At 41.8% G+C, this 27,017-nt stretch overlaps 2 protein-coding genes across 11 annotated transcripts in view; one reads left to right on the top strand and one right to left on the bottom strand.

Moving 5' to 3' along the window:
* Positions 1–27,017, top strand: part of LOC129869534 (exocyst complex component 2-like) — a 196,599-nt gene that overhangs the window by 133,659 nt on the left and 35,923 nt on the right. The gene's annotated exons all lie outside the window — the stretch shown is intronic.
* On the bottom strand, positions 5,345–13,870 carry LOC129869538 (interferon regulatory factor 4-like). Of its 2 annotated transcripts, none has more exons than XM_055944031.1 (9): positions 13,836–13,870; positions 13,354–13,570; positions 12,884–13,070; positions 11,798–11,895; positions 11,028–11,172; positions 10,264–10,362; positions 9,758–10,138; positions 8,666–8,778; positions 5,345–6,400 (listed from the first exon to the last, which is right to left on the bottom strand). In XM_055944031.1, the coding sequence occupies exons 2-9, from the start codon at positions 13,552–13,554 to the stop codon at positions 6,218–6,220; spliced, it is 1,407 nt and encodes a 468-aa protein (XP_055800006.1). In that variant the 5' UTR covers positions 13,555–13,570; positions 13,836–13,870; the 3' UTR covers positions 5,345–6,217. The 2 variants fall into 2 exon arrangements, with proteins under 2 accessions (XP_055800006.1, XP_055800007.1); XM_055944032.1 differs by having other exon boundaries at positions 11,798–11,880.

Raw genomic sequence — 27,017 nt, 5'->3', positions numbered from 1 at the left:
ACTACCCAGTCTTGTTTACTTTATCAGTACTACCCAGTCTTGTTTACTTTATCAGTACTACCCAGTCTTGTTTACTTTATCAGTACTACCCAGTCTTGTTTACTCTATCAGTACTACCCAGTCTTGTTTACTTTATCAGTACTACCCAGTCTTGTTTACTTTATCAGTACTACCCAGTCTTGTTTACATTATCAGTACTACCCAGTCTTGTTTACTTTATCAGTACTACCCAGTCTTGTTTACTTTATCAGTACTACCCAGTCTTGTTTACTTTATCAGTACTACCCAGTCTTGTTTACTTTATCAGTACTACCCAGTCTTGTTTACTTTATCAGTACTACCCAGTCTTGTTTACTTTATCAGTACTACCCAGTCTTGTTTACTCTATCAGTACTACCCAGTCTTGTTTACTTTATCAGTACTACCCAGTCTTGTTTACTTTATCAGTACTACCCAGTCTTGTTTACTCTATCAGTACTACCCAGTCTTGTTTACTTTATCAGTACTACCCAGTCTTGTTTACTTTATCAGTACTACCCAGTCTTGTTTACTCTATCAGTACTACCCAGTCTTGTTTACTCTATCAGTACTACCCAGTCTTGTTTACTTTATCAGTACTACCCAGTCTTGTTTACTTTATCAGTACTACCCAGTCTTGTTTACTTTATCAGTACTACCCAGTCTTGTTTACTTTATCAGTACTACCCAGTCTTGTTTACTTTATCAGTACTACCCAGTCTTGTTTACTTTATCAGTACTACCCAGTCTTGTTTACTTTATCAGTACTACCCAGTCTTGTTTACTCTATCAGTACTACCCAGTCTTGTTTACTCTATCAGTACTACCCAGTCTTGTTTACTCTATCAGTACTACCCAGTCTTGTTTACTTTATCAGTACTACCCAGTCTTGTTTACTCTATCAGTACTACCCAGTCTTGTTTACTTTATCAGTACTACCCAGTCTTGTTTACTTTATCAGTACTACCCAGTCTTGTTTACTTTATCAGTACTACCCAGTCTTGTTTACTCTATCAGTACTACCCAGTCTTGTTTACTCTATCAGTACTACCCAGTCTTGTTTACTCTATCAGTACTACCCAGTCTTGTTTACTCTATCAGTACTACCCAGTCTTGTTTACTCTATCAGTACTACCCAGTCTTGTTTACTTTATCAGTACTACCCAGTCTTGTTTACTTTATCAGTACTACCCAGTCTTGTTTACTCTATCAGTACTACCCAGTCTTGTTTACTTTATCAGTACTACCCAGTCTTGTTTACTTTATCAGTACTACCCAGTCTTGTTTACTTTATCAGTACTACCCAGTCTTGTTTACTCTATCAGTACTACCCAGTCTTGTTTACTCTATCAGTACTACCCAGTCTTGTTTACTCTATCAGTACTACCCAGTCTTGTTTACTTTATCAGTACTACCCAGTCTTGTTTACTCTATCAGTACTACCCAGTCTTGTTTACTTTATCAGTACTACCCAGTCTTGTTTACTCTATCAGTACTACCCAGTCTTGTTTACTTTATCAGTACTACCCAGTCTTGTTTACTTTATCAGTACTACCCAGTCTTGTTTACTCTATCAGTACTACCCAGTCTTGTTTACTCTATCAGTACTACCCAGTCTTGTTTACTCTATCAGTACTACCCAGTCTTGTTTACTCTATCAGTACTACCCAGTCTTGTTTACTTTATCAGTACTACCCAGTCTTGTTTACTCTATCAGTACTACCCAGTCTTGTTTACTCTATCAGTACTACCCAGTCTTGTTTACTCTATCAGTACTACCCAGTCTTGTTTACTTTATCAGTACTACCCAGTCTTATTTACTTTATCAGTACTACCCAGTCGTGTTTACTTTATCAGTACTACCCAGTCTTGTTTACTTTATCAGTACTACCCAGTCTTATTTACTTTATCAGTACTACCCAGTCTTGTTTACTTTATCAGTACTACCCAGTCTTGTTTACTTTATCAGTACTACCCAGTCTTGTTTACTCTATCAGTACTACCCAGTCTTGTTTACTTTATCAGTACTACCCAGTCTTGTTTACTTTATCAGTACTACCCAGTCTTGTTTACTCTATCAGTACTACCCAGTCTTGTTTACTTTATCAGTACTACCCAGTCTTGTTTACTTTATCAGTACTACCCAGTCTTGTTTACTCTATCAGTACTACCCAGTCTTGTTTACTCTATCAGTACTACCCAGTCTTGTTTACTTTATCAGTACTACCCAGTCTTGTTTACTTTATCAGTACTACCCAGTCTTGTTTACTTTATCAGTACTACCCAGTCTTGTTTACTTTATCAGTACTACCCAGTCTTGTTTACTTTATCAGTACTACCCAGTCTTGTTTACTTTATCAGTACTACCCAGTCTTGTTTACTTTATCAGTACTACCCAGTCTTGTTTACTCTATCAGTACTACCCAGTCTTGTTTACTCTATCAGTACTACCCAGTCTTGTTTACTCTATCAGTACTACCCAGTCTTGTTTACTTTATCAGTACTACCCAGTCTTGTTTACTCTATCAGTACTACCCAGTCTTGTTTACTTTATCAGTACTACCCAGTCTTGTTTACTTTATCAGTACTACCCAGTCTTGTTTACTTTATCAGTACTACCCAGTCTTGTTTACTCTATCAGTACTACCCAGTCTTGTTTACTCTATCAGTACTACCCAGTCTTGTTTACTCTATCAGTACTACCCAGTCTTGTTTACTCTATCAGTACTACCCAGTCTTGTTTACTCTATCAGTACTACCCAGTCTTGTTTACTTTATCAGTACTACCCAGTCTTGTTTACTTTATCAGTACTACCCAGTCTTGTTTACTCTATCAGTACTACCCAGTCTTGTTTACTTTATCAGTACTACCCAGTCTTGTTTACTCTATCAGTACTACCCAGTCTTGTTTACTTTATCAGTACTACCCAGTCTTGTTTACTTTATCAGTACTACCCAGTCTTGTTTACTTTATCAGTACTACCCAGTCTTGTTTACTCTATCAGTACTACCCAGTCTTGTTTACTCTATCAGTACTACCCAGTCTTGTTTACTCTATCAGTACTACCCAGTCTTGTTTACTTTATCAGTACTACCCAGTCTTGTTTACTCTATCAGTACTACCCAGTCTTGTTTACTTTATCAGTACTACCCAGTCTTGTTTACTCTATCAGTACTACCCAGTCTTGTTTACTTTATCAGTACTACCCAGTCTTGTTTACTTTATCAGTACTACCCAGTCTTGTTTACTCTATCAGTACTACCCAGTCTTGTTTACTCTATCAGTACTACCCAGTCTTGTTTACTCTATCAGTACTACCCAGTCTTGTTTACTCTATCAGTACTACCCAGTCTTGTTTACTTTATCAGTACTACCCAGTCTTGTTTACTCTATCAGTACTACCCAGTCTTGTTTACTCTATCAGTACTACCCAGTCTTGTTTACTCTATCAGTACTACCCAGTCTTGTTTACTTTATCAGTACTACCCAGTCTTATTTACTTTATCAGTACTACCCAGTCGTGTTTACTCTATCAGTACTACCCAGTCTTGTTTACTTTATCAGTACTACCCAGTCTTATTTACTTTATCAGTACTACCCAGTCTTATTTACTTTATCAGTACTACCCAGTCTTATTTACTTTATCAGTACTACCCAGTCTTGTTTACTTTATCAGTACTACCCAGTCTTGTTTACTTTATCAGTACTACCCAGTCTTGTTTACTTTATCAGTACTACCCAGTCTTATTTACTTTATCAGTACTACCCAGTCTTGTTTACTTTATCAGTACTACCCAGTCTTGTTTACTTTATCAGTACTACCCAGTCTTGTTTACTTTATCAGTACTACCCAGTCGTGTTTACTTTATCAGTACTACCCAGTCTTGTTTACTTTATCAGTACTACCCAGTCTTGTTTACTTTATCAGTACTACCCAGTCTTGTTTACTTTATCAGTACTACCCAGTCTTGTTTACTTTATCAGTACTACCCAGTCTTGTTTACTTTATCAGTACTACCCAGTCTTGTTTACTTTATCAGTACTACCCAGTCTTGTTTACTTTATCAGTACTACCCAGTCTTGTTTACTTTATCAGTACTACCCAGTCTTATTTACTTTATCAGTACTACCCAGTCGTGTTTACTTTATCAGTACTACCCAGTCTTGTTTACTTTATCAGTACTACCCAGTCTTGTTTACTTTATCAGTACTACCCAGTCTTGTTTACTTTATCAGTACTACCCAGTCTTGTTTACTTTATCAGTACTACCCAGTCTTGTTTACTTTATCAGTACTACCCAGTCTTGTTTACTTTATCAGTACTACCCAGTCTTGTTTACTTTATCAGTACTACCCAGTCTTATTTACTTTATCAGTACTACCCAGTCTTGTTTACTTTATCAGTACTACCCAGTCTTGTTTACTTTATCAGTACTACCCAGTCTTGTTTACTTTATCAGTACTACCCAGTCTTGTTTACTTTATCAGTACTACCCAGTCTTGTTTACTTTATCAGTACTACCCAGTCTTGTTTACTTTATCAGTACTACCCAGTCTTGTTTACTTTATCAGTACTACCCAGTCTTGTTTACTTTATCAGTACTACCCAGTCTTGTTTACTTTATCAGTACTACCCAGTCTTGTTTACTTTATCAGTACTACCCAGTCTTGTTTACTTTATCAGTACTACCCAGTCTTGTTTACTTTATCAGTACTACCCAGTCTTGTTTACTTTATCAGTACTACCCAGTCTTGTTTACTTTATCAGTACTACCCAGTCTTGTTTACTTTATCAGTACTACCCAGTCTTGTTTACTTTATCAGTACTACCCAGTCTTGTTTACTTTATCAGTACTACCCAGTCTTGTTTACTTTATCAGTACTACCCAGTCTTGTTTACTCTATCAGTCAGCCAGTGATTGAGAATTCTACTCAGGGTTTTTCACTATTCTTCCATGGAAATTGAAATGTAGTCAGCGCATGTAGAGGCACCCCAGGAAACACTTGTATCAGTTCTAAACGCTAAGGCTCTTAGGGCCCCGTTGGGGTGGAAAGAGTGGCCAACCTCTTCCCCTGGTGATGTCATCACACATTGTTTATGACAGCGTTCTCCTGTGAGTGTGTTTGATTAACCAGCGTCATCCTGCATCGGAACCAGGCTTCCTGTACACAGACGCACAAAAGAACACACACACACACATAAACACATGCACACATCCGAAGGATGTCACTTCACCACAAATCCCTTGTCTAACATGAACCCTCTAGCTATTTGATTGAATGTCTGTTTGTCTCAAAAAATGCACCATTTTTGCTTTGGTACAATTTTTTATTTTTCTATTACAAAACATGTTCCATATGTATGACAGACTGAGCTTATTGAAGGGTTCAGCATGCTAGTCAGTGTTTCAGTGTGGTCCAATCTCACTGAGTTTATCAAAGATTCAGCATGCTAGTCAGTGTTTCAGTGTGGTCCAATCTCAGAGGCCGTCTTTGGTCATCTCTATTACAGTATTCCCTATTATTCAGTATTGATGCTGGGAAATCTACATACAGTAGTCAGGTAAAATTTCTAACATAGTTACAGAAGAAATTGAGCAAACACAATTAAGCACATTAAAAAACATGTCAATACAATCACTACAGCTGTCAGTTCTGTTGCTGTGGACAGAAAGTGGACGTTGAAACACAAAATGTCAGTCAAGTTTGGGTCTCTACGGCCAAAAGACGGCTCCCTGAGTTGTTGAAATAAAGTTTGGTCCAAAGAATATTTGGAACATTGATTCCCTTGAGTCCTTACAACACACAAACACATCTACAATATACAACAGATATGCATCTGTTACCCCGGGACCACTGAAGAGGTTGTATGTTCCTCCATAACCTGGCTTGGTTCAGTTCAGTCTGGCCTGGCTAGGTTCAGTTCAGTCTGGCTTGGTTCAGTTCAGTCTGGCCTGGCTAGGTTCAGTCTGGCCTAGCTAGGTTCAGTTCAGTCTGGCTTGGTTCAGTTCAGTCTGGCCTGGCTAGGTTCAGTCTGTCTTGGATTGGAGTGGCATAGTTCTGCTTGGGCTTTGAGTGAAATCTGGGATCCAGAGTACAGGGAAATGACTCTCCTCCTCTCCCCAGGCTTTCTCCCATCTCCTCCTCTCCCCATATCCTGCACCGCAGTCTGACTGTGATCAGAGATGGCCAGATATGTCAGTCCTGCAGGGTGTTGCTATGGTGATGCGTGATGAACCTCTGGTAGTCCTCGGTTAAAGCAGGTGTCATGCTGTGTTCCGTGACCCCTGGCAGGGAGAGGTCGTAGCTGCGGTAGTAGTGTCCGCTGGTCTGCTGGTGCTGGGTGTAGTATAGGAGTTGCCTGGCAAACATGGGCTCCGCCTGCAGGGGCGGAGGGGAACAGCAGGGATCAGTACTGGTGTCACTGGGAGCTGGTGGCGGTTGTAATGGGGCATAGCCACAGGACGTAGGGGTGCTGAGAGCTGCAGCAACCCCTGATAAATACCCCACCAAATTTTTTACAACTAAATTTATACATTACTGTTCAAAAGTTGGGGTCACTTAGATATGTCCTTGTTTTTGAAAGGAAATCTATTTTTTGGGTCCATTAAAATAACATAAAATTGATCAGAAATACAGTGTAGACATTGTTAATGATGTAAATTACTATTGTAGCTGGAAACGGCAGATTTTTTTTTAATGGAATATCTACATAGGCGTACAGATGTCCATTATCAGCAACCATCACTGCAGTGTTCCAATGGCACATTGTGTTAGCTAATCCAAGTTTATCATTGTAAAAGACTAATTGATCATTAGAAAAACCTTTTGCAATTATGTTAGCACAGCTGAAAATGATTGTTCTGATTAAAGAAGCAATAAAACTGGCATTCTTTAGACTAGTTGAGTATTGTAGGCTATTCCATGCGAGAAATTGCCAAGAAACTGAAGTTCTGGTACAACGCTGTGTACTATTCCCTTCACAGAACAGCGCAAACTGGCCCTAACCAGAATAGAAAGAGGAGTGGGAGGCCCCGGTGCACAACTGAGCAAGAGGACAAGTACATTAGAGTGTCTAGTTTGAGAAACAAATGCAGCACAAGTCCTCAACTGGCAGCTTCATTAAATAGTATCCTCAAAACACCAGTCTCAACGTCAACAGTGAAGAGGCGACTCCGGGATGCTGGCCTTCTAAACATTTGAAGCTGCCATTTGGACTCTGTTTTCTCATGATCAATCAGCCTTTTAAAATTATAAACTTGGATTAGCTAACACAACGTGCCATTGGAACACAGGAGTGATGGTTGCTGATAACGGCCTCTGTACGCCTATGTAGATGTTCCATTAAAAATCAGCCGTTTCCAGCTACAATGGTCATTTACAACATTAACAATGTCTACACTGTATTTTAATGGAGAAAAAATGTAATTTTCTTTCAAAAACAAGGACATTTCTAAGTGACCCCAAACTTTTGAACGGTAGTGTATATACAGTACCAGTCAAAAGTTTGGACATACCTACTCATTCAAGGGTTTTTATTTTTACTATTTTCTACATTGTAGAATAATAGTGAAGACATCAAAACTATGAAATAACACATATAGCACTGTACATGATTCCATATGTGTTATTTCATATTTTTGATGTCTTCATTATAATTCTACAATGTAGAAAATAGTACAAATAAAGAAAAACCCTTGAATGAGTCGGTGTGTCCAATCTTTTGACTGGTACTGTATATTTAACAAAAAAAATGGTGCAATAGGTCTTTATTAGTCCTGTATTAGGGGAGACAATTACCTGTCATCAGAGCAGTGAAAATGACACCTTCTTTCTCTCTGCATTGTTGGGAAGGGCCCGTAAGTAAGCGTTTCCCTGTTAGTCTACACCAGTGGTGGAAAAAGTACACAACTGTCATACTTGAGTAAAAGTATAGATATCTTAATAGAAAGTTACTCAAGTAAAAGTGAAAGTCACCCAGTAAAATGCTACTTGGGTAAAAGTCTAAAAGTATTTGGTTCTAAATATACTTAAGTATCAAAAGTAAATGTCAGCTCTAAAATATACTTAAGTATCAAAAGTAGAAATATAAATAATTTCAAAATCCTTATATTAAGCAAAGCAGACGACACCATTTTCTTGTTTTAAAAATGTACGATTAGCCAGGGGCACACCCCAACACTCAGACATAATTTACAAATGATGCATTTGTGTTTAGTAAGCCAGAGTCAGTAGGGATGACCACAAGTTATCTTGATAAGTGCGTCAATTGGACCATTTTCCTGTCCTGCTAAGCATTCATCATGTAACGAGTGCATTTGGGTGTCAGGGAAAATGTATGCTGTAAAAAGTACATTATTTTCTTTAGGAATGTAGTGAAGTAAAAGTGAAAGTTGTCAAAAATATAAAAAGTAAAGTACAGACCCCCAAAAAACGACTTAAGAAGTATTTTAAAGTATTTTTACGTATGTACTTTACACCACTGGTCTACACCTATTGTTTACGAAGCATGTGACAAATACAGTTTGATTTGAGTAGAATGGAGAGAGGTTAGGGGGTGGAGAGAGGGCCAGGATTAGGGGATGGGGTTTGGGTAGTAGTAGAGTAGAGGTCATATTGATATTAGGTGATAGTTATATACTGTACCTGTACAGTGAGGGTCCTCCTCTGTCTCTGCGGGTCCAGACACTCGTCTCCAAAACTCAGCAGCACCTGGAGACGTGGAGGGGGCCGGCCGTGGAGGGCATAGCCCTGCAGCTCTGGTAGACAGAGAGAAATAAGTGGTTAATAGGGTCTAGATGGTTATATTAGGTACAGAGGAGAGACATGGTGAGCATAGCCCCGTGGCTCTGACACAAACAGGGAGGGAGGGAGGTGAGGTGGAGATGGTTATATTAGGTACAGAGGAGAGACATGGTGAGCATATCCCCGTGGCTCTGAGACAAACAGGGAGGGAGGGAGGTGAGGTGGAGATGGTTAGATTAGGTACAGAGGAGAGACATGGTGAGCATAGCCCCGTGGCTCTGACACAAACAGGGAGGGAGGGAGGTGAGGTGGAGATGGTTATATTAGGTACAGAGGAGAGACATGGTGAGCATAGCCCTGCAGCTCTGACACAAATAGGGAGGGAGGGAGGTGAGGTGGAGATGGTTATATTAGGTACAGAGGAGAGACATGGTGGGCATAGCCCCGCAGCTCTTAGGGAGGGAGGTGAGGTGGAAATGGTTAGATTAGGTACAGAGGAGAGACGTGGTGGGCATAGCCCCGCAGCTCTGAGACAAACAGGGAGAGAGGTGAGGTAGAGATAGTTAGGTAGAGAGGACAGATTGCAGGGAGGGAGAAAGAGGATTCAATCTAGACCCCCTATAAAGGCTTAACCCCCTATAAAGGGTTAATACATTTTGGTCAAAGGGAATTCTTATGAGCTGGTGTGGTGGTGACTTTAGAGGTTGTGTGACTGGATGGAAACTCCTGGTTCTATAAGCAAATTAGACCAATCAGGCTGAACACATCTGTGGTAGGTGGGCGGGGATGAGGTCACTACTGTATGTCATTCTTAAAAGTGTGTGTTGGGGATTATGGAGGCAATCTCATCATATTTCAAGGAAATGAGGACGTATCTGCTTCCTGTTCATGACCAGGAAACAGCATGACAACAGAGTGGTTTGGTTTGCCAGTGAATGAGACACGTGTGTGGGTGCGTGCCCGCCTGCCTGCCTGCAGTGTACGTTAACTCACCTGCAAAGTAGTCCTGTGTGTGCAGTAGTTTACAGGTGTGTTCTCTCTCCAGCTTGTTGGGTTTATCTCCGTAGGACGATAACCCTCCCTCCCAGAACACTCTCTCCTGGCACAGCCGCCGAGCGTAGAGGCCATCTGGGGCCATCCATAGCAGCACGCCCCTCTCCAGGGTACCACCAGGGGGGCTGGGGGGGCACTCATCTCCCCTCCCCAGGGCTGGCAGGCTGTCCAGGGGTAGGGGCACCAGGTCTGGACCTCCAGTGGGGGAATAGAGCTTGTCGTCTGGGGAGCAGGGAGTGATGCGACAGCCTTCAGGACTGGAGGTGGTCACCTCCCTCCACAAGGAGTCCCGGTAGAACACTGACACATGTAACCGCATATCTGGGGTGGAGGAGGGAGTAATGGTCAGAGCTAACACAATATAATACCAATTACGTGGAACAAAATGTGTTATTGGCAAGTCATACATGAAGTAAATAAGTGTGTGTGTACACTGTATATTGTACCTGAGAGTGCCTCAGCTGATCTCATGCTGGTGTCCAGTGTGAAGGGGGAGGGCTGGCCATCAGTAGGGTAGGTGTAGAAGGACCCTGTAATCTGGTACCCTGCAAACACAGAGAGACAGTACCTGAATAAAGGCACTTATTCCAACACACAACAGAACAGCATACACACAAATATCATGGGTCGAATCGACAATCACGTGAAAAGCAAGTTATTTGAGCAATGTCAAGTTGGTATGTAGGCCCATGTGAACATAACTCCCATCGCCTGAATAGCTGGTTGACCCTCACCAACTGGGCCACCTGGTCCACGATACATTTTCTAATTCATAGTACATAGTCTATCATCCTAGAATGGCAAATTGCTCTTTACACTCTCTGCACACACTCATATGCACCCGACTCTTTCATTTACATATTTCCCCAACCGCACATCATTCTGTAAAATGTGTATTTATTTATTTATACATCTCTACATACATCATTTATAATGTAACTTAGTGTTTATAGTGTAGCTTGTAGTTCTTAGCTTACAGTCTACATAGTGTACATACCACATGGATTTGTGTAAACTCTGCTTCTACATACAGTATGTTGTCTGTATGTCCTGTTTATTGTGGCTGCACCATTTCACCAAGTCAAATTCCTGTACATGCAAATGTATTTGGTGAATAAAGGTGATTCTGACTACACATCTACACACCCTAAATGACATTCTCTCATACAAACAAACATGGATGCTGTGGTATTGGTGGTATTGGGCCTACCGTTGTCCATGCTGGGGCCCTGGGCCCAGGGTAGGCTGCGTGAGGGGTAGGAACACTGGCCATAGGGCAGCTCAGGGAGCGAGGTCTGCTCTGGAAGATAGTCCCTCATCCAGCCTCGCTCTGTACTGGGCATGTACCCAGACATCTACACACATAGAGACAGGGAGATACCCCTCAGTCAAACCATCACATCTGCACACATAGAGACAGAGATTTGTGCAGCTGTCTCTCTCTCACACATGCACGCAGTGTTGGGGAGTAGTGAACTACATGTAGTTCAACTAGTAATTTAACTACATTTTGCAGTAGCTTGGTGGTAGTTGAACTATATTCAAATCTAGATAGTGTTTTTAGTAGTTAGTTACTTTTTTTGCCATGTAGCTAACTACTGGAACCACACACAACTTATTTTGCAAAAAGAAAAGATGGGTGAAGCAGAGAATTTCCTTTCTTTTTAGGCATCAGACATGACTAATTCTCACTTTAAACACAGTTTGTGTTAAATAGGCTAAATTACACATTCTGTTAATATCTGTCTCCAGAGTGATCTGTCTTGCAATCTGTATTCTATGCCATTTGACATTTAAAGTAGTTTTGATGTAGTGAACTACTTTTTCACAGTAACTTTAGTTAAACTATATGTTTCTTAAGGGGAGCTTTAGTGTAGCTTAACTTCTTCCAGTGTGAAGTCATTGGTTAACTATATTTCTGAATATCTTCCCCAACACTGCGCACACACACACACGCACAGCCTTCCTTGTAATAGTTACCTGAGTCTGTAGGGCGGGGTAGGAGGGGTGCATGGGATAGCTCGGGGGAGTCTGCGGGCTGCCACCATCCTCCTGTTTGGATCCTGATAGCAAGAAATCTGTTACACAGGAGGAATAATTGAAACAAAACACAGACACACACACATTCATTGCGCTCTCAAAGTTCATAAGAGAATAATACGTTCATTATTACACATGCACAAGCATAATCAGGACTTTATCCTACATTTGGCTGTAACTAATTTACAGTGTCTTGTGGTTTGGCAGCTTGATTATCCAGCATACTGATGTGTATTTGTACAGAACTCACTGGCTCCTATCAAACCCTATCAAAACCCTACCCCCTGTCAAAACCCTATCAAAACCCTACCCTACCCCCCCACATCAAACCCTATCAAACCCCCCCCCCCATCAAACCCTATCAAAACCCTACCCCCCCCCCCCATCAAACCCTATCAAAACCCTACCCCCCCCATCAAACCCTATCAAAACCCTACCCCCCCATCAAACCCTATCAAAACCCTACCCCCCCCATCAAACCCTATCAAAACTCTACCCCCCCCCCATCAAACCCTATCAAAACCCTACCCCCCCCATCAAACCCTATCAAAACCCTACCCCCCCATCAAACCCTATCAAAACCCTACCCCCCCCATCAAACCCTATCAAAACCCTACCCCCCCATCAAACCCTATCAAAACTCTACCCCCCCCCATCAAACCCTATCAAAACCCTACCCCCCTATCAAACCCTGTCAAACCCAACCCCCCCCCCCCCCCCCATCAAACCCTGTCAAAACCCTACCCCCCTATCAAAACCCTCTCAACCCCCCCCCCCCCCCCCCCTTACAAATAAACCCATCGGGGCATTCAGTGAGTGGGGGACAACTCTGTGTCCTACTGATGGTGGTGTACAGTATATGATAAAAACAAGAAGTTGATTTTATAACTTTTGATAACCTGTTTTCATCATTTTCATTCATACAACTACCGTTTATTGCATGTATTGGAATGCCACTTAAATTTATAGAATACCTGGTAGAATTGATAACATTTTCTAGAATTGATAGAATATAATTATACTGACGTCTCTTGGCGCCCTCGGGTATGATCCGGTAGACTTTGTAGGGGTCTGAGATGTCCAGTTGACTCTTTTCCACGAGTTCTTCGAAGTCGTTACTTTTGTTGAGTGCGCACCGCAGGCGCGTCTTCCACGTTGGCGGGTCCGGTTTGTCGATGCCCTCACGAAACTTGCCCTTAAACAGCGCCCAAGCCTGCAGGAATGTCACACAAAACCGAGCCGTGAGATATGGGTAACGAATCACCGGTGCAGTTGTGCATGAGTTGAAGACAAGTCCTGTGCTTCTGGGATTTGGCACTTCAACCTACCCAAAGCGCACGAAATGAACTCATCTTTAGTCTAATAGTTCTGTTTGCAACCAACACAACTAAATGTCCAATATTTTGGTCAAGTGTATAATACACATCTCTAACAAATGCAGTGCGTAAATGCAACAGTTGAGAGACATTCCGTTGAGGCCCCGTATCATACAGTACCTTGAAGAGAGCGGCATCCTCGTCCCGGTTGTAGTCCTGCTTGCCTGCGTGCTTCCACGGTATCCTGAAGATGCTCTTGTCGTCGTTCTCCCACACGAGGCCCGCGTAGTTCCCGGTGTCAACCTGCTCGATCAGCCACGAGCGGAGCTTCCCGTTTCCACAGCTCACTGTAGACATGCCGTAGTCCGAATCCGGATTCATCTCTAGCCAAGAGACGCTGTAGACAAGCATTCAGATATTTAGTCTACAAATGATCCAGCACACATACATTTTATTACAAATGTCTGCAAAAATATTATGATTCCATTTTTTTATGCCAAATTGCTTGCGTAAACTTGCAGATCAATTATGTACATTTTATTAAAATAATTAAAGAATAGGCTACATTCACTTTTGAAAACGTTTAATTGGATGTGAATTGATCTTTTGCTGCAGGTAGCCTATATGTTTTAGAGGGAGCAGAGCAAGTGTCCATGACTTACCTCTGAAACTCGAAACCCCTTTGAGTTTTGAAATCAATCAGTCTCGAAAGATCATAATGCAGCGTGACAACTTAACTTAAATCATAGTTGTGGAGTGGGCGGGGCGAGTAGAGAGATGTGCACCTGCTAAGTTCTGTGAACCTTATCTGCGCAAGCCTCCCGTAAACAGCAGGGGGAAACCCTCACGGGACACCCGCAAACCTGGAAAGTGGGACAACCTATTCACCGTAGTAGAGAGCAAAACAATTCTTTGAAGTTATATAAACCCATGTAATGGGCTAAATAGAAGCATACATCCTGCCAGTGATATTTTATGTTCGTGATACAAATCAAGCATACATCCTGCCAGTGATATTTTATGTTCATGATACAAATCGTTTGGCCTAATTCCCTGTCCAAGAAGTGCAATTGATACAGCCTCAAGGATTGGGAAAACTTGATCTCAAATAAGCCTGAAGATGTAAGAAACATACTGGGTGCCTATTTTTTCATCTAAGGCATATTGCAAAAAAAGTAAGTAGCCTAGGTATAATCATTGTAATTACTAAAGTCATAGGCTAATTATCATTGTGATAAAGAACATTGCCTTCCTGTGGAGAACAAATTGAAATGCAGCTGAGCTTGCAAAGTCATATACCACTTGAAAACAGTAGACACGTTTTGGTTCTTTTTTAATAATATGTCAGAATATTTTTTCTTGACTAATCTTGAATATACATACAATCAAAATTCTGTTGGTCTATAAAGATGCAGTGCGGAGTTTCATATAAGTATTACACACAAAGCACACACACAAACCCACACAACACTCACAGAAAGAGGAGCATGTGTATGGAGAGGGGTGAAGGAGATGATCAAATGAGAGGAGTACCTGTGTCTTGGTGTGGATTGCATTTAGCCTATAGTAAAGTATGTTTGCTGTGCTGTCAGATGGATTGCTCTTCCATGTTGCTGTGACAGTTAGGGGGAAAGGAGCCCATGTCAAAGAAGACCCCAATCACACACAGGGACCACTGAGAAATCCCCTTGTGACAGCATTCACATTTGCAAACATATGACCCATATCATATTTTTGACAACTTGGAATTTTGCACATTTGCCTCCATCAAAGTTGGTCGATTTAAAGTTGGTTGACTGCGAATATGGAACTCAAGTCCAGCCCATATCTATGCAGTGAGACACAAGGATTGGCTGGGCATTGCGTGAGTGACAGGTGTCTGGCTGGAGACATGTGTTGCTGGTGCCGTGTCCGTTGCTATGGAGTCACTGATGGTCTGAGACTTTGGCAACAGAAGGGCTCCAATCTCCTCTTCATCGTTGAAAGGGTTCTTCTCATACTTGTCTTAAACCATAACCTACACCGCATTCGGAAAGTATTCAGACCCCTTGACTTTTTCCACATTTTGTTCAATTACAGCCTTATGGATTAAATACATTTTTGTTCCTCATCAATCTACACACAGTACCCCAGAATGACAAAGCAAAAACAGATTTTTTTTAAATGTTTGCACATTTATTAAAAATAAAAAACATAACTTATTTACATAAGTATTCAGACCCTTGCTATGAGTTTCGAAATTGAGCTCAGGTGCATCCTGTTTCCATTGATCATCCTTGAGATGTTTCTACAAATTGATTGGAGTCCACCTGTGGTAAATTCAATTGATTGGACATGATTTGGAAAGGCACACACCTGTCTATATAAGAGCCTAAAGTTGACAGTGCATGTCAGAGCACAAACTAAGCCGTGAGGTCGAAGGAATTGTCTGTAGATTGTTTAGAGTCACAGATCTGGGGATGGGTAGCAAAAACCTTCTGCAGCGTTGAAGGTACCCAAGAACACAGTGGCCTCCATCATTCTTAAATGGAGGAAGTTTGGAACCACCAAGACTCTTCCTAGAGCTGGTTGCCGGGCCAAACTGAGCAATCAGAGGAGAAGGGCCTTGGTCAGGGAGGTGACCAAGAACCTGATGGTCACTCTAACAGAGCTCCAGAGTTCCTCTGTAGAGATGCGAGAACCTTCCAGAAGGACGACCATCTCTGCAGCACTCCACCAATCAGGCCTTCATGGTAGAGTGGCCAGACAGAAGCCACTCCTCAGTAAAATGCACACGACAGCCCGATTGACGTGTGCCAAAAGGCACCTAAAGGACTATCAGACCATGAGAAACAAAATGATCTGGTCTGATGAAACCAAGATTGAACTCTTTGGCCTGAATGCTAACTGTCAAGTCTGGAGGAAACCTGGCACCATCCCTATGGGGAAGCATGGTGGTGGCAGCATCATGCTGTGGTTATGTTTTTCAGTGGCAGGGACTGGGAGACTAGTCAGGATCCAGGGAAAGATGAACGGAGCAAAGTACAGAGAGATCATTGATGAAAACCTGCTCCAGAGCACTCAGGACATCAGACTGGGGTGAAGGTTCACCTTCCAACATGACAACGACCCTAAGCACACAGCCAAGACAACGCAGAAGGGGCTTCGGGACAAGTCTCTGAATGCCCTTGTGGCCCAGCCAGAGCCCGGACTTGAACCCGATCTAACATCTCTGGAGAGACCTGAAAATAGCTGTGCAGCGACACTCCCCATCCAACCTGACAGAGCTTGAGAGGATCTGCAGAGAAGAATGGGAGAAAGTCCCCAATACATGTGTTATAAGCTTGTAGCGTCATACCCAAGAAGACTCAAGACTGTAATCGTTGCCAAAGGTGCTTCAACAAAGTACTGCGTAAAGGGTATGAATACTTTTTGCTTTGTTATTATGGATATTGTTTGTAGATTAATGAGGGGGGGGGGGGACAATTTAATCCATTTTAAAATAACTTCATAACGTAACAAAATGTGGAAAAAGTCATGGGGTCTGAAAACTTTCTTAATGCACTGTATACTGAGAACAGAGAGAAAGACAGCAGGAAAGAGTGTCACAAGAAAGGACGAGTCACAAGAAATGGATAGTTGAAAGGAAGCAGAGAGAGACCATAAGGTGGAGATTGATAGAGAGAAGAACCAGGCAGAATGGAGGACAGTCAACACTCGGGAAGGTGAGAGAGATAAAGAACCAGGGAGAGTGGAGGACAGTCAACACTCGGGAAGGTGAGAGAGATAAAGAACCAGGGAGAGTGGAGGACAGTCAACACTCGGGAAGGTGAGAGAGATAAAGAACCAGGGAGAGTGGAGGACAGTCAACACTCGGGAAGGTGAGAGAGATAAAGAACCAGGCAGAGTGGAGGACAGTCAACACTTGGGAAGGTGAGAGAGATAAAGAACCAGGGAGAGTGGAGGACAGTCAACACTCTGGAAAGTGAGAGAGATAAAGAACCAGGGAGAGTGGAGGACAGTCAACACTCGGGAAGGTGAGAGAGATAAAGAACCAGGCAGAGTGGAGGACAGTCAACACTCGGGAAGGTGAGATAGATAAAGAACCAGGGAGAGTGGAGGACAGTCAACACTCGGGAAGGTGAGAGAGATAAAGAACCAGGCAGAGTGGAGGACAGTCAACACTTGGGAAGGTGAGAGAGATAAAGAACCAGGGAGAGTGGAGGACAGTCAACACTCTGGAAAGTGAGAGAGATAAAGAACCAGGGAGAGTGGAGGACAGTCAACACTCGGGAAGGTGAGAGAGATAAAGAACCAGGCAGAGTGGAGGACATTCAACACTCGGGAAGGTGAGAGAGATAAAGAACCAGGCAGAGTGGAGGACAGTCAACACTCGGGAAGGTGAGAGAGATAAAGAACCAGAGAGAGTGGAGGACAGTCAACACTCGGGAAGCTGAGAGAGATAAAGAACCAGGGAGAGTGGAGGACAGTCAACACTCGGGAAGGTGAGAGAGATAAAGAACCAGGCAGAGTGGAGGACAGTCAACACTCGGGAAGGTGAGAGAGATAAAGAACCAGGGAGAGTGGAGGACAGTCAACACTCGGGAAGGTGAGGTAGATAAAGAACCAGGGAGAGTGGAGGACAGTCAACACTCGGGAAGGTGAGAGAGATAAAGAACCAGGCAGAGTGGAGGACAGTCAACACTCGGGAAGGTGAGAGAGATAAAGAACCAGGGAGAGTGGAGGACAGTCAACACTCTGGAAAGTGAGAGAGATAAAGAACCAGGGAGAGTGGAGGACAGTCAACACTCGGGAAGGTGAGAGAGATAAAGAACCAGGCAGAGTGGAGGACATTCAACACTCGGGAAGGTGAGAGAGATAAAGAACCAGGCAGAGTGGAGGACAGTCAACACTCGGGAAGGTGAGAGAGATAAAGAACCAGAGAGAGTGGAGGACAGTCAACACTCGGGAAGCTGAGAGAGATAAAGAACCAGGGAGAGTGGAGGACAGTCAACACTCGGGAAGGTGAGAGAGATAAAGAACCAGGGAGAGTGGAGGACAGTCAACACTCGGGAAGGTGAGAGAGATAAAGAACCAGGGAGAGTGGAGTACAGTCAACACTCAGGAAGGTGAGAGAGATAAAGAACCAGGCAGAGTGGAGGACAGTCAACACTCGGGAAGGTGAGAGAGATAAAGAACCCGGGAGAGTGGAGTACAGTCAACACTCAGGAAGGTGAGAGAGATAAAGAACCAGGCAGAGTGGAGGACAGTCAACACTCGGGAAGGTGAGAGAGATAAAGAACCAGGCAGAGTGGAGGACAGTCAACACTCGGGAAGGTGAGAGAGATAAAGAACCAGGGAGAGTGGAGGACAGTCAACACTCGGGAAGGTGAGAGAGATAAAGAACCAGGGAGAGTGGAGGACATTCAACACTCGGGAAGCTGAGCGAGATAAAGAACCAGAGAGAGTGGAAGACAGTCAATACTCGGGAAGCTGAGAGAGATCAAGATGAGAGGAGGAGAGCAAAGGCTCAATAGGTGAGGGAAAGAGAGAAGAAAGAGAGAAAAGACCTGTTGACTCTGACCAGCTAGTCCTCTCGCTGGTGTAGGAACACAATGTCAAATTACATTTTATTTGTCACATACACGTGTTTAGTAGATGTCATTGCGGGTATAGTGAAATGCTTGTGTTTCTAGCTCCAACAGTGCAGTAATATCTAACAATACACACAAAGCATACGGCTGCACCACGCTCACCGCAGATAACGATGCCACTCAGCCCCGCCCAGTAACAGTCATGATGTTCACCACCACCAATGCAACACTACAGGAAACACCTGCCACACTGGGAACACATCAGTCAATCAATGAATGATCAAGTCATCAATACAGTACATCAATCATCATTCATATATTAAAACAATGATAAATACATTTAAACAAGTTCTCGCCAGCGAACCAGGCATCCCTTCCCTTTGAGGATGGACTCGTGGATGAATATGATGCGGTCCTTAAAGAACTGGTTTCTGGGGACGGAAAGGAGATAGAAAACACAAACTTAGAGTTTGGTTTATTGTAAACGGTTTAGGGGTTATAATAAACGTAATGTATATGTAAACCACCCACGCACATTATGCACACACGAGCGTGAGCACACACACACAGAACACACACTTACAGGCTTTGTTTGGAGGCATCAGCAGCAGGAAGACATAGGTAGGTCATCTCCTTTGGAGGAGAATGACGAGCTGAACAACACAAGTCAACAATAGACCCAATTATACATTTAGCTATAAGCAATGTGTCAGAATGTTAGCCAACCTGCCTAGTGATAAGGCTCTTTATCATAGTTTGAACTCTGTGTGTGTGTGTGTGTGTGTGTGTGTGTGTGTGTGTGTGTGTGTGTGTGTGTGTGTGTGTGTGTGTGTGTGTGTGTGTGTGTGTGTGTGTGTGTGTGTGTGTGTGTGTGTGTGTGTGTGTGTGGTGAATGTGCACCTGACAGCTGATGGTGAGCCCATGGCCCCAGCGGGCAGAAACTACTCTGTCCCGATATGACTGCACCTCCGCAAAAACCCCTCGGCCCTCTGGGACAGACTGAGCCGCAGGAGTCCTCCAACAGGACAGTTCTGTCAGTCGCATGTGCACACACACATACACACGCATACACACACCACCGACAGAAAGAAGGACGCATGCATTTAGCTATTGTATCTATGGAACTGGGAACTGTCTAATGTTATAGAAGATGTCCTACCATGTATACTGTATATGCATATGACTGATGGGACTGCTTTCTGCTCACATTAATTCAGAAATATCCTTATGTCTTGACATTTTCTAATTAACCTTCTCAACTGGTCATCAAAATAATGAGTCATCATAATCAGCATAGTAAACTACAATACAACACAGTCAACACCAATAATCATCATAGCAACTGCTGATATCCTGGTCCTAACCACAAGTTACCACACAATCCTGACCAAAACTGTGTGCAGTGAATTAAAGGGTGGCTAAAAACACACTGCAATGAAAAAAGATCAGGTTCATATTTATATTGAGAAGCCTAATCAATTTCTTCTAAATTTGCTGATGTAAACTTGACCAGGTTGCTAGCTAACCTCTCCCCTATCCAAAACCACAGAGCCATCTTCCCAGAAATCAATCAGTCAGTCTACTCGTTGACTGTTGAGTATGCAAATAAACCCTCCAGCTGACTGGCTATTAGCCTGCAGAACGACAAACAGACATCTGAGTCATTACGCTATTGCTTCTCGACTGTTCATCAGTTGATTGATAGGTACAATGATAAAGTATTTTATAATAGTGTGACGACTTGCCAACGATTTATAGTTGATGGTTGTAATTATCGTTTTATTTATTGGCCCAAGTGGGATTGGGACGTTAGCTGTGTTATAGCTGTCATAAACCATTCTTAGTTCTGTTGTAACTATATCATAAACCATTCTTAGTTCTGTTGTAACTATATCATAAACCATTCTTAGTTCTGTCGTAACTATATCATAAACCATTCATAGTTCTGTCGTAACTATATCATAAACCATTCATAGTTCTGTCGTAACTATATCATAAACCATTCATAGTTCTGTCGTAACTATATCATAAACCATTCATAGTTCTGTCGTAACTATATCATAAACCATTCATAGTTCTGTTGTAACTATATCATAAACCATTCATAGTTCTGTCGTAACTATATCATAAACTATTCATAGTTCTGTTGTAACTATATCATAAACCATTCATAGTTCTGTCGTAACTATATCATAAACCATTCATAGTTCTGTCGTAACTATATCATAAACCATTCATAGTTCTGTCGTAACTATATCATAAACCATTCATAGTTCTGTCGTAACTATATCATAAACCATTCATAGTTCTGTCGTAACTATATCATAAACCATTCATAGTTCTGTTGTAACTATATCATAAACCATTCATAGTTCTGTCGTAACTATATCATAAACCATTCATAGTTCTGTCGTAACTATATCATAAACCATTCATAGTTCTGTCGTAACTATATCATAAACCATTCATAGTTCTGTCGTAACTATATCATAAACCATTCATAGTTCTGTCGTAACTATATCATAAGCCATTCTTAGTTCTGTCGTAACTATGTCATAAACCATTCATAGTTCTGTCGTAACTATATCATAAACCATTCATAGTTCTGTCGTAACTATATCATAAGCCATTCATAGTTCTGTCGTAACTATATCATAAACCATTCATAGTTCTGTTGTAACTATATCATAAGCCATTCTTAGTTCTGTTGTAACTATATCATAAGCCATTCTTAGTTCTGTTGTAACTATATCATAAGCCATTCTTAGTTCTGTTGTAACTATATCATAAGCCATTCTTAGTTCTGTTGTAACTATATCATAAGCCATTCTTAGTTCTGTTGTAACTATATCATAAGCCATTCGTAGTTCTGTTGTAACTATATCATAAGCCATTCTTAGTTCTGTCGTAACTATATCATAAGCCATTCTTAGCCCATCAACTATGGATGAGGAAGGGTTAGTGAAAGGCAATAGCAGCATTGTTTTGAGTCTTTGTGTTTAACATGTGCTTTTAATATAAGTTTTTGGCTGATCAGACTGGGTCGTGATACTGTATTAGAAGTTCTCTCTTCAGCGTAATAGTAGTGAAAACACACTAGTGTACACACAACAACTAACTGACATGCTGTCACAGACTGAGAAAGTGTACAGAGATCGGGACGTGGTTTTCATGCTGGCTTTCAATGAGAAAAGATGAAAGTTCTGAGGCAATAGGGAAAGGGGGATACCTAGTCAATTGTACAACTGAATGTCGTGTGTGTACGTGTGTTTGTACACAAATATGTTATAGTCTGTGCAACTTAAACAGCTGCAGTCAACAGCACTGAATGAAAACTAGTTGCTAACCACACAGCTCATTTTGGCATTCTCAGTTTGAGATTTGTCCTCTATCTTTTTCTCTCACACACACACACACACACACACACACACTCACACTCACACTCACACTCACGCACACACACATTTCCCGCTCTTTCGTATACATATTTGAACATCTGAATGTAGTCCTATCTGAAAAACCAGAGTAACATTTAATAGTTACACTTTTATGTCATGAATAAATATAGAAAATAAGAAAATGCAGATAACAATATACCTAACCGAGCACATTCAGCTGCAAATGAAATGACATATGTTTTGTTGAAAAGCTGTTAAAAAATTTAAACACAGTAACATGCAGTATCAAATCAAACAGAAATTCACAGTGTTTTGGCAGCTGCACCTTCAATTACATAACTTGAGGTAGAACCCCGTTGTCTTGTGAGTGATACCAGAAGTCGGTACTACTTTCCATATAACAATTGAAAATGGGGATAAGAAAGTTTGACTTTCACAACAATTTCAGTTTTCTATTTTAGGAGTCGTAACAGAGAAGTGTGTGTTGTTGACATGATCCGTTCATAAATACTATACCATGTAAGTTGCGTTTGACTCAAAGTTTATTTATGTATTATTATTTACGTATTGTTTTCTTCCACAGATGTCGTAAAATCTCTATTGTATAGTATACACACAAAAGTTTACATAATCCTACTGTTTAATTATGCAATAAGGCATGAGGGGGTGTGGTATATGGCCAACGCGGAGTGCCTTGATACAGCCGTGGTATATTGGCCATATACCACAAAATGATTACAAAAGTAATTAAAACAGTAAAAACTATTGTTTTTGTCATACTCATGGTATACGGAATGATATACCACAGCTTTCAGCCAATCAGCATTCAGGGCTCAAACCACCCAGTTTATAATGTAGAATAACCTTTTCCCTGTTAAAGTAACCATTTTACTCATGGTTATATCAAGATGAGAGTGATAGATCATGGCTGGCCTACGACTGGGATCAAGTGACTATTTGTTGTTCAAGATCAAGGACAGTCTGAGAAGGTCAAGATATTAGCAGAGTAGGATCTAGATTGATCTCTACTGCTTCTCGTTGCATTAGCCTGCTGAAACCACATATTCTTCCATACCAACATAACACACAGTGAGGCGGTAGCAGCTAGATTGACCAAGTAACATTGCTGATCTAGCCTATCACACAGCACGAGGCCGTGAACCTAGATGCTTTAACTGCAGGGCCACGTTCAGTTAACAAACGTTCGTGAATGTTCTAGATAGAAATGCCATGGGTAGACCTGATGTGATTCCTTATTTTACATGTTAGAGATACAGGTTTGTTCTACATAGGCTATGTCTATCTGAACGTTCCAAAACGTTGCGTCCTGCCCTAAGTCAGGGGTCTGTCTGGTCACCATGGTAACAGGGTGAGGCGTGACAGATGTGGTCTCCCCTTTAGGATGGGTGCAGCTGTGTCATGGATGGATAGGATGTGGGTGATATTGTGTTTCGCCAACAGCTCCCTGTCCCGCACATCTGCAGAGGATAGAAACTACAGAAGATTAAATAAGAAAAATAAACTTTTATCCAAAGCAACTTACAGTACAGGAAGTGCTAACATTTTGAGTATATGTACATAATCTCTGAAGGAATCTAACCCATGGCCACGATCCTAGAGTTGCTAGCGCCATGCACTTACCTACTGAGAAAAATCACATAGGCCCTGTCCTCCAATCACAAAGGCCCCATGTACTCCAGTCCTAAATAAAGAGTTTTCTGCTCAACAACAACAACCAACTCCCCAAGGATCTCCAAGCAAACAAGCTCTCACAAACAGGCTTTTCTTAATTTGAACTGAAAGAAAAACCGGAAAACCAATGTTTCTAAAACAGGCCAACACCTTGGCCCAAAAGCAAGAAACAGTAAATGTTCTAATCAAATTCAGTCTTTAAAAGGAAGCTTAAGGTTCTCTACCTAGGACAGATGTGCCCAGTGCATGTTTTCTCACACTGGGGAGGTCTGATGGGCCATGAGGTGATATATAGAAGGACTACATAGGACTAAACTCACTTTGAGAGAATTAGGCCCTAGCCTGATTATGAAATGGGGCCCAAACCAAACCACGCACAGTGTTGGAGTCAATTGATATTGGCTGGTGTAATCAGTTATATAATATTGATCATCAAACTAATTATTTAGAAGCAAAATATGTTCACAGGGACATTCCTTAAGATAAAAATAACACACATATTACATGAAGACACCCTTATAACTGTGCTTTAGCTGGTCTATGGAAAGAGCTGGTGAACTGAACAGTGTGTGTGTAAGGGACACCCCCATAAAGGGACACCCCCTGCTACACACATGCCTACGCCACACACACACACACACAGTGAGGGGAATGACTTTCCTCTGAAGTTTTCCAGCTAGACATCAGGAAGTACCTAGAATGCACCAAGAGTGTGGTTACATTTTCATTCTCAAATTATTCTATAGCCTATAATAAAGAGATTCTGTTAATTGTAGTCTATTTATTACAGTAGGCTAGGGTCTCTTTATCTCTTTGATCATTGCATTAGCAGGCTATTTAACTGAATTCCATGTAGCCAATTTTCTGCCAATCAAAGGCAGATGACACACATGTGCTCCAATCACATTACCGCTACCTTGTTGATTCCACTTCTCACTTCCTGGGAAGGAAATCTCCCGCTGCCAGGTGCGTCAATCAAAGGCATCAGGTTGGGCAAAACTAAACATGGCGGTGTTCGTTTTAGCAATCTCACTGGAATAAAGAACTCCTCCATTCCGGCCATAGTTGAAAGAGATTGTGATACCTCAAAATAGGGCTACTTAACGTTAGATCCCTCACTTCCAAGGATCTTCATGTTTTTCCTCATAATCCCAGACCACCATTTTATTACTTTTGCAATCGCAACAAATAATCTGTTCTTATTTTCAATGATGTGGGTTAACTGCCCTGTTCGGGGCAGAACGACAGATTTTTACCTTGTCAGCTCAGGGATTCGATCTTGCAACCTTTCGGTTACTAGTCCAACGCTCTAACCACTAGGCTACCTGCTGCCTGGTATACAGAAAATAGCCGAGCTCTGGAGCAAGCTTCCAGAAAATTGGAACGGAAAAAGGCACTACACCAAACTGGAAGTCTTCCGACTAGCTTGGAAAGACAGCACCGTGCAGTATCGAAGAGCCCTCACTGCTGCTCGATCATCCTATTTTTCCAACTTAATTGAGGAAAATAAGAACAATGCAAAATGCATTTTTGATACTGTCGCAAATCTAACTAAAAAGCAGCATTCCCCAAGTGAGGATGGCTTTCACTTCAGCAGTGATAAATTCATGAACTAATTTGAGGAAAAGATCATGATCATTAGAAAGCAAATTACGGACTGCTCTTTAAATCTGCGTATTCCTCCAAAGCTCAGCTGTCCTGAGTCTACACAACTCTGCCAGGAACAAGGATCAAGAGAGACACTCAAGTTTTTTAGTACTATATCTCTTGACACATTGATGAAAATAATCATGGCCTCTAAACCTTCAAGCTGCATACTGGACCCTATTCTAACTAAACTACTGAACTAGCTTCTTCCTGTCCTTGGCCCTCCTATGTTGAACATAATAAACTGCTCTCTATCCACCGGATGTGTACCAAACTCACTAAAAATGGCAGTAATAAAGCCTCTCTTGAAAAAATCCAAACCTTGACCCAGAAAATATAAAAAAACTATCAGCCTATATCGAATCTCCCATTCCGCTCAAAAATTATAGAAAAAGCTGTTGCGCGGCAACTCACTGCCTTCCTGAAGACAAACAATGAATACGAAACGCTTCAGTCTGGTTTTAGACCCCATCATAGCACTGAGACTGCACTTGTGAAGGTGGTAAATTACTTTTTAATGGCGTCAGGCCGAGGCTCTGCATCTGTCCTCGTGCTCCTAGACCTTAGTGCTGCTTTTGATACCATCGATCACCGCATTCTTTTGGAGAGATTGGAAACCCATATTGGTCTACATGGACAAGTTCTGGCCTGGTTCAGATCTTATCTGTGAGAAAGATATCAGTTTGTGTCTGTGGATGGTTTGTCCTCTGACAAATCAACTGTACATTTCGATGTTCCTCAAGGCTCCGTTTTAGGACCACTGTTGTTTTCACTATATATTTTACCTCTTGGTGATGTCATTCGGAAACATAATGTTAACTTTCACTGCTATGCACATGACACACAGCTGTACATTTTGATGAAACATGGTGAAGCCTCAAAATTGCCCTCCCTGGAAGCCTGTGTTTCAGACATAAGGAAGTGGATGGCGGAAAATGTTCTACTTTTAAACTCGGACAAAACAGAGATGCTTGTTCTAGGTCCCAAGGAACAAAGAGATCTTCTGTTGAATCTGACAATTAATCTTGATGGTTGTACAGTCGTCTCAAATAAAACTGTGAAGGACCTTGGCGTTACTCTGGACCCTGATCTCTCTTTTGATGAACATATCAAGACTGTTTCAAGGACAGATTTTTTCCATCTACGTAACATTGCAAAAATCTGAAACTTTCTGTCCAAAAATTATGCAGAAAAATTAATCCATGCTTCCAGGTTAAACTACTACTGCAATGCTCTACTTTCCGGCTACCCAGATAAAGAACTAAATCAACTTCAGTTAGTGCTAAACACAGCTGCTATAATCTTGACTACAACCAAAACAATTGATCATATGTGTTTGCTAGCCTCCCTACACTGGCTTCTTGTTAAGGCAAGGGCTGATTTCCAGGTTTTACTGCTAACCTACAAAGCATTACATGGACTTGCTCCTTCCTATCTCTCCGATTTGGTGCTGCCGTACATACCTACATGTACGCTATGGTCACAAGACGCAGGCCTCCTTACTGTCCCTAGAATTTCTAAGCAAACAGCTGGA

Source organism: Salvelinus fontinalis, chromosome 14 (genome assembly GCF_029448725.1).
Source record: "Salvelinus fontinalis isolate EN_2023a chromosome 14, ASM2944872v1, whole genome shotgun sequence".
Classification (NCBI taxonomy): domain Eukaryota; kingdom Metazoa; phylum Chordata; class Actinopteri; order Salmoniformes; family Salmonidae; genus Salvelinus; species Salvelinus fontinalis.
This window is presented reverse-complemented; position numbering and strand designations above follow the sequence as displayed.

Coding starts and splice junctions, on each gene's coding strand:
- LOC129869538 (XM_055944031.1), bottom strand. CDS start 13,554: ATGAATCCGGATTCGGACTACGGCATGTCTACAGTGAGCTGTGGAAAC. Junction 11,896..12,883: donor ACCCGAGGGCGCCAAGAGAC/GTCAGTATAATT, acceptor CCTGTGTAACAG/ATTTCTTGCTATCAGGATCC. Junction 8,779..9,757: donor CACACAGGACTACTTTGCAG/GTGAGTTAACGT, acceptor TCTGTCTACCAG/AGCTGCAGGGCTATGCCCTC.